This window comes from Mercenaria mercenaria, chromosome 2 (genome assembly GCF_021730395.1).
Source record: "Mercenaria mercenaria strain notata chromosome 2, MADL_Memer_1, whole genome shotgun sequence".
In the NCBI taxonomy this organism is placed as follows: Eukaryota; Metazoa; Mollusca; class Bivalvia; order Venerida; family Veneridae; genus Mercenaria; species Mercenaria mercenaria.
The window spans coordinates 75,303,600-75,317,440 of NC_069362.1; the positions used below are offsets into that span (position 1 = coordinate 75,303,600).

At 34.4% G+C, this 13,841-nt stretch overlaps 1 protein-coding gene across 50 annotated transcripts in view; it reads right to left on the reverse strand.

Annotated features, from left to right (window-relative positions):
• The window catches only part of LOC123564339 (titin homolog), a 244,984-nt gene that overhangs the window by 160,867 nt on the left and 70,276 nt on the right, over window positions 1-13,841 (reverse strand). For 45 of the 50 annotated variants that reach the window (XM_053536978.1, XM_053536991.1, XM_053536997.1 and 42 more), the window contains 10 exons: window positions 13,372-13,569; window positions 9,130-9,327; window positions 8,586-8,783; window positions 6,572-6,670; window positions 6,125-6,223; window positions 5,652-5,750; window positions 5,430-5,528; window positions 3,917-4,015; window positions 3,172-3,346; window positions 2,163-2,189 (listed from right to left, as the gene is read on the reverse strand). In XM_053536978.1, coding sequence (XP_053392953.1) covers window positions 2,163-2,189; window positions 3,172-3,346; window positions 3,917-4,015; window positions 5,430-5,528; window positions 5,652-5,750; window positions 6,125-6,223; window positions 6,572-6,670; window positions 8,586-8,783; window positions 9,130-9,327; window positions 13,372-13,569 — 1,291 coding nt within the window. Of the gene's footprint in view, window positions 1-215; window positions 234-2,162; window positions 2,190-3,171; window positions 3,347-3,916; window positions 4,016-5,429; window positions 5,529-5,651; window positions 5,751-6,124; window positions 6,224-6,571; window positions 6,671-8,585; window positions 8,784-9,129; window positions 9,328-13,371; window positions 13,570-13,841 lie in introns of all 50 variants that reach the window. The other 5 variants (XM_053536972.1, XM_053536977.1, XM_053536966.1 and 2 more) reach the window with 2 other exon arrangements.

Consider the following 13,841-nt stretch of genomic DNA (forward strand, 5'->3'; position numbering starts at 1 on the left):
CGCACATATATAAAAAGGTGTTTTAACAGCTTGTGAGCGAGAGAATCTCTCTGTTAACACACGCTTTCTCGTCTGTGAAAAACACCCCCTAAAATTGATAAGAACAGCAGTTTTATGCTAGAATAATCTGTATGTGTGAAAAATGCAAATGGGTGAGCCCAAACCAGAAGTGCTTTAAGCGCAGCCACAGTCTGATCTGATTACCAGTGCCTTACCAAGCCAATTGTCAACATCTAATAAAAAGATATTGAAACATATTTGACATAATTTTGATTTCAGACAATCATCTAAATGTTGAACTATACAAATAACATACAACAGTATTCAGTCTTAATCTAAAATCAACTAGTAAAACATTAATTACTTGTTGGAACTTTAATAATAAGGTCAGTCAATCAGTTTTATATTTGTATATTTTTTATTCTGTACAGAGATGCTTACACTAATCAATGTGCAGGTATTATTAGACCGTAAAGAATATTTATACTAAGTAAATATTAATAGGGTTTTTCTTACTTTGACAATATGGGTATGCAATTTTCATCATTTTGTTAACCTGACCTATGTATGCCAGCCTGAAGTGTGATATTAAATGTCATATTCCACTTTCGATGATACTCAGTTTGATGGTTAGATTCTTGGCTGGACAATATGAACTTCACATTTTGTCATATTTGAGCCGTGCCATGAGAAAACCAACATAGTGGCTTTGCGACCAGCATGGATCCAGACCAGCCTGCGCATCCGCGCAGTCTGGTCAGGCTCCATGCTGTTCGCTTTTAAAGCCTATTGGAATTGGAGAAACTATTAGCGAACAGCATGGATCCTGACCAGACTGCCCGGATGTGCAGGCTTGTCTGGATCCATGCTGGTCGCATACCCACTATGTTGGTTTTCCCATGGCACGGCTCATATAATGATCATGGGTAGCAAGATTTAATTCAATAAAACAGCCTATGTTTGTTCATAGATAGACCGAGTAAAACAGTATATATGAATCAGGTATTCTTTAAAATAAACACCTGAATATGGCATATAAATACAAATGAACGAGAGCCATTTGTGTTCCAGAACCATAATCCTAAAAACGACTGGAGTTTCTGACCAGCACTTAAACTTTGTATATGTATAACCAATGTAAATGACTTTTGAACACGTAATCATGAAAAGGGTTTTATATAAATACTGTATAATATTTACAGGTTCGCTTTAAACATAAACTGTCCTGGGTGAAACAGGTTGCAGAATGCTGACATCAAGACCAAATCATCATAGAAACTGTTGCCTAATGTCTATGACATTTACACAATGACACTTAACCCATATCTACTCATGTGAATTTGAGTAAGCACCTCTGTACAAAGATTTTATATTGGTAAACATGTATTATTTGATAATATAAAATAATCGCATGCCATTCTACATGTATACATGAGATTTATTCATTGCTAGCTAAACTCTAGGGATGATTCTAGTACACTGTAAGCATGGCAATTGTTCCCAATGATATAAATCTAGCCACAGTAATTGTTAGGACTGAGGCCGATTATTGCTTCAAAGGACTCGTAAATATTCTACAATCAACCAAGCAAGCCATCTAATTTTACTCAATGCAACAATGCACTCTGATCAGTTTTTTTTGTAATCTGAAGAAATATCATTCAATAATCAATTTACATTTATTCTTTCATTTTCTGATATGATAAAAATGATCAGGAAAAGTTGATAAAATCTGGATATGTTCTAGTATAAGGAAAGGAGAAATAAACAAAAGGGACATCATAAACTGTAACAGAAATTCAGCCCCCCTTGGCCTTGTTTCTATGAAGTAAACTCCCGAAAGCTGTAGGGGACCAAATAAAATATTTGTACTTTCTGCTTGCCTTATTCAGAAACAGATCACTGTTTCAATGGAAACTTTAATTATTTATATTAAACAAATATTATTTTCACAAATACTTGGTCAAAACTATCTCCAAAGGACGGAAAATCAAACTGGCCTGAATTTCTGAATGTAACTAACTTGATATGAGAATTTTTATGGGAAAATTTAGCAAATGCCATATTGTAATTAAGAATATACGTATATACATGAGGGTAGATTAAAAAGTTGAATAATAGGGCATCAAGCTAGCAGTATTATCAGCGAACTGCATGCTCACCAAAATTGGCACGTTTTGGACTTCCCTCTGAGATAAAATACAACATAAAACATGTTAACAAACACATACACATAACATATAAAGCTTCCCTTACATACAGCATAATAATGTTTACATGAAATGTGATCTTAAAAACTTTTTAAAAACAGAAATTACTTTCAGTTAGGAACACATCAGAATATTATTTCTCTCAAAACATCCTCAAACACAATTTTATAAAAAAATTATGACCCCAAAAATAACTCTTTCTCTTCTAAACACATAAAAAATGAAGAACTAAACAAAATTACTCCTGTCAAACATAATTATCAATGATCAAATACAGAAAGCACTTCACCTGCAAAAAGTTTTACAATTATGAATATGCAATAAATCAAAAGATCATCTATGTAAAAGCAATTAACACATGCATGCAGAGAGCTTAACCATGTGCTGATTTTAATATGGCACTTGGTGCGGAGGAGAGAAAAAACTAGACTATAATTTATCATTTTTAAAGTCTAAATCTAGAACTATAGTACATATACCCTATGCTATTCTAAGATTCAAAAAATAACTTTCTACTATTGTTTAATAAAATGACTGCCTACTTCATGAAATAACCTATTCCTTTCTCAATGAAATTTATACAAAATATAAATATAAATGTCAAACTTGTGTAAATTTAAAAGGAATGTTTTTTTCCTGAACTGAAAATAATTAAACTGTTTCCAGAAACCAGTACTGATATAAAAGTTTGATCTACCACCATACACATGGGGTGTATGTAACATCACCAAGTGAAACCCATTCACTGGAGGAAAAAAAATGAAATAAAACAGAAACAAAAGTATTATGTATATAAAGAGACTAATAAATTCCAGATGTTCTGAGTTGAAACTTTTATGCCTGGTGTTTCAGATGACAGTCAATAATTAAAGATCTCCAATACCAAATAAATGTTAGACAAGACAAGTGTGTAACACTTTTTTTTTTTGCTATATAAATAATAAATATACAATGAGCATACCTCCTTCATCCTCCGAGTCTGAGAGGAAAGCTTCCTGCATGGTTTCAGGGGAGACAACCTTGTATTTATCATCGCTAGCAGGGATTGTCTCTGTTACCTCGGTGATGTCTTTCAACGTATCAACCACTGAGATATAGCCAAGACGCTGGGCGATTGACAGTGCTGTCTGACCATTCTAAAATACAAAATATTTGCTGAAGACATCTGTTGAGCAGTCTATTCCTCAGCAAGGCTAGTAAGACGTCACATATATAATATTTTTATGCTATCATACTGAATTTTTTTGGCATGATTTCTTGTGTGTTATTTTGTGGAAATGGACTTACAGTTTCCCCACAGCTATCCCTATAAACAATAATTATGTGGCTCTATGGACAATGTTCCTCCCTTTTCTAATAAACCCAAAACTATTTGATTAAGGTAACCGAAATTATGTGTGATGGTATATCAAGCAGATTATCTATTTTCTGTGTGAATATCTCTCAGTCTGGCAATATGCTGTCTGACTGTCTCACAAATACAGGTTACTTTTATACACTGACATCTTAAGATATAAATCAGTAAAACACATCTAAGGTCAAACAAAAACCTCTGTCTTAGCTTTGCTTTTTATCTGTTCTCCTTGTTCCCTGAAGTAAGGCAATAACAGTAATTGTTGTAAGCAAAAATTCCATTCAGTTCTGAATACAGGATAATAAGAGAACACTGCTAAAAGAACTAGACGTGTATTTTTCAGATTACTTACATTTGTGACAGCATTTGGTGAGGCCTTGTATTTGAGTAGCAGGTTGACTACACTCACTTGTCCTTGCTGGGCAGCTTGATGCAGTGGTGTATACCCAAGCTGTAATATAACGAGGTTTCTATTAGAGGCCGGGCAAACACTTCACAAACAGAATCTAGTCAATGATTTAAGGGTAAACTAATCATGTAAAAAATAAAAAAAATTGCACATTGTTAAGGAGGTTATGGACTGCATTTTCATCCCTTTGTAATCCCCATGTCTCTATTCAACCTTTCTTGTTTCAGTTATAACATTTTCTACAAACCTAAATGAGAAACATTTTTTCAATTTTAGATAGATTTGTTTGTTCGTGTTGAACAACAGTATTTCAGTTATTTTAAGACGGGAATTTTAGAAAGAAGAAACATATAAACTGCATGCACAAAAGAATATGGTAACAACGGAACCTGCCGGTGCCTTTTCCATTCAAAATGTGTAAAAGTCTGATAGTGTTTTAATCAAAATCTAATTCTATAATCCAAGCAAATATCTCATCCATAACTAAATAATAATAGATAGGAAAGTGTTGCAATCAGGCTAATATAACCTTTCACTTTAGAAAGTGCCATTTTCTAACTCCTAAGACAAAATATTACAAAACCCAAGTATGCCTTCACACTGATTATTCATTCAAATGTCAAGATCATCATTTCTATAAACATAAATGTCTTGCACTAATCCAGAGATGCCTATGACATGTCTGAGCATTTTGTGTGCATGTTCAACAGGTGTGCAATGACACTGAAAAGCATGTATCCTTACATGTCTACAAATGTATCCTTTTTCATTCTTTATCTGAAAATTGCGCACAAGTATGCAATTTCATCAGACAACTTCACAAATCACTATTTAATGTACATATAATAACATGGTTCAAGAACTTCATTTATTCTTTATGACATTCGGAATCAAATTTGACAAATTCACCACTCATTAGCAAGGTTAAGTAATCTTTCTCTGTCTAGCAGATGTCCACTTGTCCTAGACTTTTTTTTCTCTCTGTAATGCCGACTGAGCAATCCTAAATGGTTCAGTTCTTTTGACCAAAGATTAACAATTAAGGCCATTTAACATGTAACCGAATCTGAAACAAAACCCAACAAAAGCCATTTTCTGTTGTTCCGGAATCAACTACTGTTGTCACATATAATCCAAACTGAGTGGAACCATTGACTATATATAGGAACACAATGTCATGTAAAATGACCTTCATATGGATGATGTTGGAACATTACTTTAAGGATATTAAAAAGCCTCAGTTTGCTGTCCGAGAATGAAATAGGAATATGTGATTAACAAGACTAATATCAGTCTCCATAAAAGACTTTAATAGTTCAATTTCTGAAAACCTTTTCTTTTGCATAACTAAGTAACTGAAGAGTAAAAATATTGCCCTTTCAAATGTGCACAGCTTTAAATCATCAAAACAGACCAATCTCTGAGTTCATGTGCAAGTTGTAAAACACTAATTTACCTTGGTTGTAGCATTGACTGATGCATCATGTTCCAGCAAGAAACGGACCATGTTGGTCTGGCCAAAGTGACATGCTGTATGCAGGGGTGTATACCCAGCCTGTAACAGATATATCATACATGTTATACAATATGATTACTAGTAAAGCTGTAGATAAACTTATCATATTCCATAAATATATCATATTTCATATGAACATGATCTGCCTTTTTGTCTACTTACCTTTGTCTGTGGATCAATTTGGGAATTGTATTTAACAAGCACTTCAGCCACTGGGACTTTATCTTCCTGGGCTGCCAGATGCATGGCAGTTAAACCATTCTGTAATAAAGAAGTAATGCATCTAATATTTATACTAGTTTAACAAAGACTGTAAAGATGCTATTCCACTGTCTGTCAAATAATATGGGTCTTGTGCTGATCTGATTCAGCTCAAAATGCCTGCAGCAAAACTGGAGTAAAAACAGAGCTCTGCTTTTTAGATTCAAAAACTGTAGGGAACAGTCATTTATATAATATGCCTTAAAACTATTAGTGATTTAGATGTGTATCAGTGACTGTCATAAAATCTGTGGTCATAATCGCACCTTTTGTTCAATTCTTTGAGAACCACAAGTACTTTGGAAGTATACACAAAAAGAACCTTTATTTTTTCATTGCCAATGAAATCATGAACTGAAGATTTTTATACATACATGAGATTTTGGGTTGACGTTGGCCTTGTGTTCCAGTAACAGAGACACCATATCAGTATGACCTTCCTGACTGGCTAGATGTAGTGGTGTGAACCCGTTCTGTAGTAAATATTACAAAGAAAAATGATATATACATATTTCTGGTATAATAATAATAATAATAATTTCAATGAGATACGACTCACACAGTCTGTAAATAACATTTAGTCAGTAAATTGACATTACTTTACACTTCTTTCAGTCCCCTGTGGACTTGACAATCTCAACATTGCCGTCAATATACTGTCTTGTGCAGAACATGATATAAAACCAAACTATCAACAAAGCTGTTTGCAAGTCTTTGCAAATCAAGATGTCTTAGTAACTACATGCTATATAGTTGCTAAATGGTACAGCAGAATATTACAGTTGAATACTTTAACCTTAAAACAAGAGAAAATTGCATACCTTAGATTCAGCATCAGGCTTAGCTCCATACTCCAACAAGGTTGTGGCTATATCCATCTGGTTCTTCTTTGCAGCAATATGCAAGGGTGTATAACCATTCTGAATTTGCAAAAAGAAAAAAAACAAAATATTAGTAACCTTTAGCTGTCTGGTGGCAAGTGATTCTGCCTTTGCAAGTCTGTGCAGTCTGATCATGGTCTTCACTGTTCGCCATTCAGTCAGCAAAATTTCAGTCAACATCCCTTCGAATAATAAATAGTACTGCCCAAAATGAATGACAGACCAGTCCATTTTAGAAATTTAGTTGGGTACGGGTTAACTTTAACTACAGAAATAAATCTCAAGACAAAAACAGGGATATGTAAAACACCCCACTCATCATACACCAGGACAAATTCATCATTCAAAACTTCAGTTCTATTTTCAAATAGATTTATATTTCATTTCATTGAACAGCCTGTCTCCAGTGATATATCCAGATATAAATGTCTGCAATGTTTGAATTGTGCTTTGAAATTCACGGTTGCTGGTGCATAATCTTTCAAAATGAAATTCAAAATGAGCAAACATCCTAAGTGTAAATAAAATTCATTCCAATTGGAAAGATGAATTCTGGTTATTGAGAAATATTGATATTATTAATAACTATAGCTGCTGTTGAGAAAATTGCATGTCTCCTACAACTGCCTAATCATCTGAATAGTAGTAATGAGTCAACCATGCACCAAGACCTCAATTGCCTTATCAGACTTTCAGTGCTTTGATTATCAAAAAACAAGTTTCAAGGGCCATAATTCTGAAGTGCCTGGGCCAATTTGGATATTATCGAACTTGGCAGAGGACTTATTGGCAAACACATTTTGTTCAAGTTTTGTGAAGTTCGGATGAAAAATGTTCGACCTGAGAGTGCAGACAAGATTTGTGACAGACAGACAGACACAAGTAAATCAGTATGTCTCCCTAACCACTCTGTGGTGGGAGACATAATTATGAATACTTCTGATGATTAACCCATGTCTGGCTGAAATAGCTGTATGCGTATCTTTTGTTAATGTGTTCCCCCAAAATAGAATTTCAAGCATTTATGTAGCATGTCAGGTGCTTCTCATAGTTTGCCTACAGTAACTTCTTGCTTTATCAACTACTTCTGCCTGTGCATAATTGCATTACAGAAACATTTTTGCAAATTATTTGCATAAAGATGTCATGTTACTATACTTTCCTTAGTTATTTTTGCTTTACAGAGTAATATTTTTTTGCACAGGAAAAAAAACACATGCAATACCAGAGTCATAAGAGTTTGTAACAGCAGGGAAACATGTCAAATACTGGTTTCCTTTTATTAAAAAAAAAAGCAAGATTTCACTATATTTAGTGTAAATGTTCAGAAGTGCTCCAAATGTACCTCAAATGCTTGACACAATCTTGTTAAGTATTTCAAAAAATGTTCAATCAACACACCATTACAGCATGTACAAAGCCTACGTTGAACATGACCTATGAACTAAAAACAAAATATGCACCAGAATATATTCAGATCTAAATCTAGGAAATGTAAAGTTTCACTTTGATTGCTGTTTTCATCACAAGCTTATAGTTGTTCTGCATGTCTGATTAACTGGAACTGATGGCATAACATCATTTAGTGGGAAAACATAGAATATTGCCTGGTAACTGTTGTACAAGAAGTTTATAATAATGTTTTCAGGAAGCTATTATATCCCACATATTTAGTGTTAAACAGTCAGAGCCACTGTTCTTCTTATGATCAATTTTGACAATAGTTACGTTCAAAATAAGAACATAAAACAAGTAACGGTATAAAAACTGATTGATATTTGGCAAATAGAATCTACTGAAATTAAGTAAATTTACAATTAAATGTTTCATAAAATCTCTATTGTGAAGCTTTTTCTATAAGCGTATATGTCATTAAAAGTGCTATTTTCTCACAAAAGTCCTTCAATATTAAAGGCTTTGTTTAATGTAAATACGAGTGTATATAAATTCTTACCTTAGCTGTAGAGTGTGGGGAGGCCTTGCTATTGAGTAGCAGTAGTGCTACACTAACATGGTTGTAGTGGGTGGCCACATGTAGAGGTGTAAGTCCATTCTTGCCCTGTACATCTGGGTTAGCTTCCTTCTGTAGCAACAACTTGGCAACCTTCAGCTGGCCATATTTGGCAGCAATATGCAGGGGAGTGAATCCTTTCTGTAAAACAATAATATCACAATGGGATTTACTTTTGTATTTTGCATTATCTATTGAATATAAACTTTCTCATCTATTTTCTGAGTAGGCAAAATGATTCAAGGCTGTGTGTGTTTGAAATAACTTCATTACAATGATGGTGAATGTCTAATTTGGCTTATGCAGCTGACAAACTTTATCAGAATGCACGTTAGTTTAAACATATTTATTTTACACTGATTGCAAATGAAGTTGTAACAACTATCAAGTTGAGCATTGTGGTGTTCAAAGAAAGAACACAGCCAGATATATCCATGTATGTCTACCTTGGTTGAGTCTTGAATACAGTGACTAAATGTGGACTAACCTTGGTTGTCAGATTGAGGTTAGCATCATGTTCTAGCAGCACGGAGGCAACCTCCTCATGACCTTCCTTGGCAGCGATGTGCAGCGGTGTGTACAAGTCCTTGGTGGTGGCATCTGGCTTGGCTCCATGTTGTAAAAGGAGAACCACATTGTCAACATTTCCAAGACGGGCTGCAATGTGCAATGGTGTCTGCTGCTCCTGAAAATATACATTTTCTTTAATTTCTTTCCAAACACTTCATTATCTCTGGGGAAAGCAAGTACTGATGCCATAGGAGGGTTGTTACCCAGGCTGATTTCTACCTGCAACTTTCAGGGTGAACTAAGGACATCTTATCACTTTCATCCCTAATCCCCTATAAACAACTCATTTATAATATTTACATTTAACAAAACAAGAGCTGCCAAAGGACAGCAATGGCTGACTATTCAAAAGCCTTGTCAATAAAAAAAATTACACAAATAAATTAATACAGTGATATAAATTAAACATAAGAATCATAGAATTTTCCCTACAATGAGACACCAAATTATAAAAACGAGGTATAACTTTGCAATAGCAAAGAACAGTTATGGAACCTAAGCACTGCATGTCAGATCATCACAGTGAACAAGTGTGTCAAGTTTTGATTAATTCACTTAAGTGGTAACTGAGATACCCGCATAGTGAGGCATACACAGAAACGTAACTAAATCAGAATGCTGACAAACTGGTGCGAGCAATAGCTCTATCTATTCTTCAGATATAGTCAAGACATCAAATCTGGTCATAAACATAGATGATTTCTATTTAACAACAAGAGCTGTCCGTAAGACAGCCAAGCTCGACTATTCGAAATATTGTCACAGAAGCAGGAAATTATTACCCAAAATGTTAAATATCAAAAGAGTTTAAGTTCGAAAGGGGACATAATTTGACCAAAATACATATCAAAGTTATGGGACTTGATGCTATCAACTAGTTTTATAACCCCGAAGAAACATGTTAGGTTTAAATTCAATATCTGCATTAGTTTTGGAGATAGTAACTTGCATGTAAACTTTAACCAGAATTTTCTAAGTCCAAAAGGGGGCATAATTTGTTCAAAATACATGTTAAGAGTTATGGAACTTGACCTAGTGAGGCTGGTAATTGACCTAGAAAAGGAATAAATAAGATTCAAAGCTATATGCCTTTTGGTAATAGCTGTATGTACTTGCACGCAAAACTTTAACCAGAATTTTCTAAGTCCAAAAGGGGGCATAATTTGCCCAAAATACATGTCAGAGTTATGGGACTTGATTCTATCAACTAGTTTTATAACCCCGAAGACACATGTGAAGTTTCAATTTAATATCTATATTAGTTTTGGAGATAGTAACTTGCATGTAAAACTTTAACCAGGATTTTATAAGTCCAAAAGGGGGCATAATTTGCCCAAAATACATGTCAGAGTTATGGGACTTGTCCCAGTGAGGTAGGTAATTGATCTAGAAAAAGAAAAAATAAGTTTCAAATCTACATGCCTTTTAGTAATAGCTGTATGTACTTGCACGCAAAACTTTAACCAGAATTTTCTAAGTCCAAAAGGGGGCATAATTTGGCCAAAATGAAGGTCAGAGTTATGGGACTTGGTGCTATCAACTAGTTTTATAACCCCGAAGACACATGTAAAGTTTCAATTCAATATCTGCATTAGTTTTGGAGATAGTAACTTGCATGTAAAACTTTAACCAGGATTTTCTAAGTCCAAAAGGGGGCATAATTTGCTCAAAATACATGTCAGAGTTATGGGACTTGACCCAGTGAGGTAGGTAATTGATCTAGAAAAAGAAAAAATAAGTTTCAAATCTATATGCCTTTTAGTAATAGCTGTATGTACTTGCACGCAAAACTTTAACCAGAATTTTCTAAGTCCAAAAGGGGGCATAATTTGGCCAAAATGAAGGTCAGAGTTATGGGACTTGGTGCTATCAAATAGTTTTATAACCCCAAAGACACATGTGAAGTTTCAATTCAATATCTGCATTAGTTTTGGAGATAGTAACTTGCATGTAAAACTTTAACCAAAATTTTCTAAGTCCAAAAGGGGGCATAATTTGCTCAAAATACATGTTAGAGTTATGGAACTTGACCCAGTGAGGTTGGTAATTGTCCTAGAAAAAGAATAAATAAGTTTCATAGCTATATGCCTTTAAATGATAGCTGTATGTACTTGCATGCAAAAACTTAACCAAGGTGTGACGCCGACGCCGACGCCAGGGTGAGTAGAATAGCTAGACTATTCTTCGAATAGTCGAGCTAACAATGGCAAGATCAATAAAAGCTGTTTGTTCTATTAATACTACACTGCTATTTTATGTAACAATACAAGCATTTGACCTGGAAACATACTGTATGTAAATGAAGTAAACAATCCCAACAATACCAGAGATGTCACGTTCTGAATGAAATGAAGAATTACATTATACTTATTACAGATATAAGACAACAAAATACTACGTTTCTAAACTGGCACTATACCATAATATACATATTCTGTGTTGTTTGCATCAGATTTTTTTTTATTTGTTTGCATACAAAGTACGTATCAGTTACAGCATAGTATAGTCTGCCAATAAAAAAAATGCTTTCTACAAACCCAACACCTCCTTGAATAACCTTAGCCTTTATCTCAGCAGCAATCAATGTAATAACCAACGAAAACTTGATACTTGAAAAACAAACATTTGTCTACAGTAATATTCAGATTCTAGGTGATCAGTGAGACATCTCGTTTTCTTGCTTCTAGTTAGGCTACAAGCTGCTTTTTACATGGTATTTTACCAGGTATTTTATTGTGACAAATTACAAATAATGTTAATTTTGGAATAAGATTGTTTTACACGAGTTAGTGACTACATCCCACCCCATCATGAAACAGACATGGATGACAACTAATGTCAGAATGACATGTCATATGGTGACTTTACAGCTTTCAATGGTGGAGTAAGACCTCAGGTGCCCTTTCGTGCTTTATTTCATCACGGGCAGGCACCTGGGTAGAACCACCGACCTTCCGTACCTCAAATGAAATCATAGGCTATTACTATGCATATCATGCAAGAGAATGAAATCCTGTAATCAGATAAAATTCCCACAAACTAATGCTGGAAAATGGATAAAATTCCCAGTAGAGGCAAAATTGTTGTTATACAACAATAATAACAGGGAGAAAACAGACAATAACTTAATTATTGCCAGATATGTACATCAATTTAAGGTTTAGTGCTATGTTTCCATCAAATAAGCCCTCACATCTAAATAACGTCTGGCAATATCTGTGAATAGCTGTAATATTGTTGTTGCTTTGTGCAACAGACTACCAACCGGCAAGGAAGTGAGTCATATTTGTAATCTATAACTAATTATTCAACTTGTAATTTTTCTTTCTTTAGTCTCCAGAAAAGGGATTGGGTGCAAGAAAATTTTTAAAAAAAGTATGTCCACCATGTATGCTGTTCTCTTTACTTGTCAAAATGTTACACTACTGAAATTTCAACTATCAGAACACCATTGGGTTACAAAACTGGGTCAACAACTTTTTTGTCGCCATGTTACTACTTCAAGCTGTAGCAGGCAACCTTATTTTGATTGCTATACTTCATCAGTACATGACAAAACACAGACTATTTTTATATACAATGACATGTTCTCCATCAAGCCTCTATTGAAACTGATCTTGTTACTTTATAATCCCATACAATTTATTGGTTTCATTCCTTCACTTGAATAATTCCGCAGCCAGACTGCCTATTGATTTTTGGCCTTGTAAGATACAGTTGTTCAATAATTCAGATGAAAACATCCATAGAGGCTTGTCTCTGCATCATCTAAGCCAAATTTACATAGAGTACTACGTCTTAAGGCTATCTTGGCCAAATTAGTTGTTTGTTAGTAGCTTTAACAGACACTGGTTACCACTCATTGAAATCAAAAGTATCATATTGTTAGAAACTTTCACTTATTAACATCCAAAATACCATTTGTTAAGCAAATTTAAATAAATTTATGTTTCATAAACTTTGCATCAGAACTAATTTAGACTTTTTATTACCATCTTATTGCTTTTTATTAACAAAGTGGATGACTCTGATATACATAAGATATTTTGTTTCCATTTCTAGACAAGCAATATTAATTACAAACACAAAGCCTGATCATTCTGTTAGTTACTGTTACAAAGGCTTTTAAGGGCTTCAAAATAAATGTAGCAATACATACTCTTGCACGTGCATCCACTGTGGCTCCATTTCTAAGCAGGATCCTGATAATGTCTGTCTGCTGTGCACGTGCAGCAAGATGTAGGGAGGTCTCACCACGGACTGTGGGGTAGTCAGGGTTGGCACCATGTTGTATCAGGTAGATGACAATGTTCATGTGACCCATGAAGGAGGCCACATGTAGTGGAGACAGGCCAGACTGAAAACAGAATAGACACCAGTGATATTGTACACAACTGTTCTAACAACCACAGGCACTAAACATGCTGTAAGATAATGGAAATAAAATGCATCTCTAGACTATTAAACCCTAAGGACACTGTTGTTTGTCTAGATTTATTTTTACAGAATAACTGAAGCAATGTAGTTAAGTTTTCTATTGATCGTCCAGGGCTTGCCAATGCTATTACAATGTTATTCACTTTTGATGTCTATTGTAAAGAAAAACAATCTCTATTGATCAACTATTTA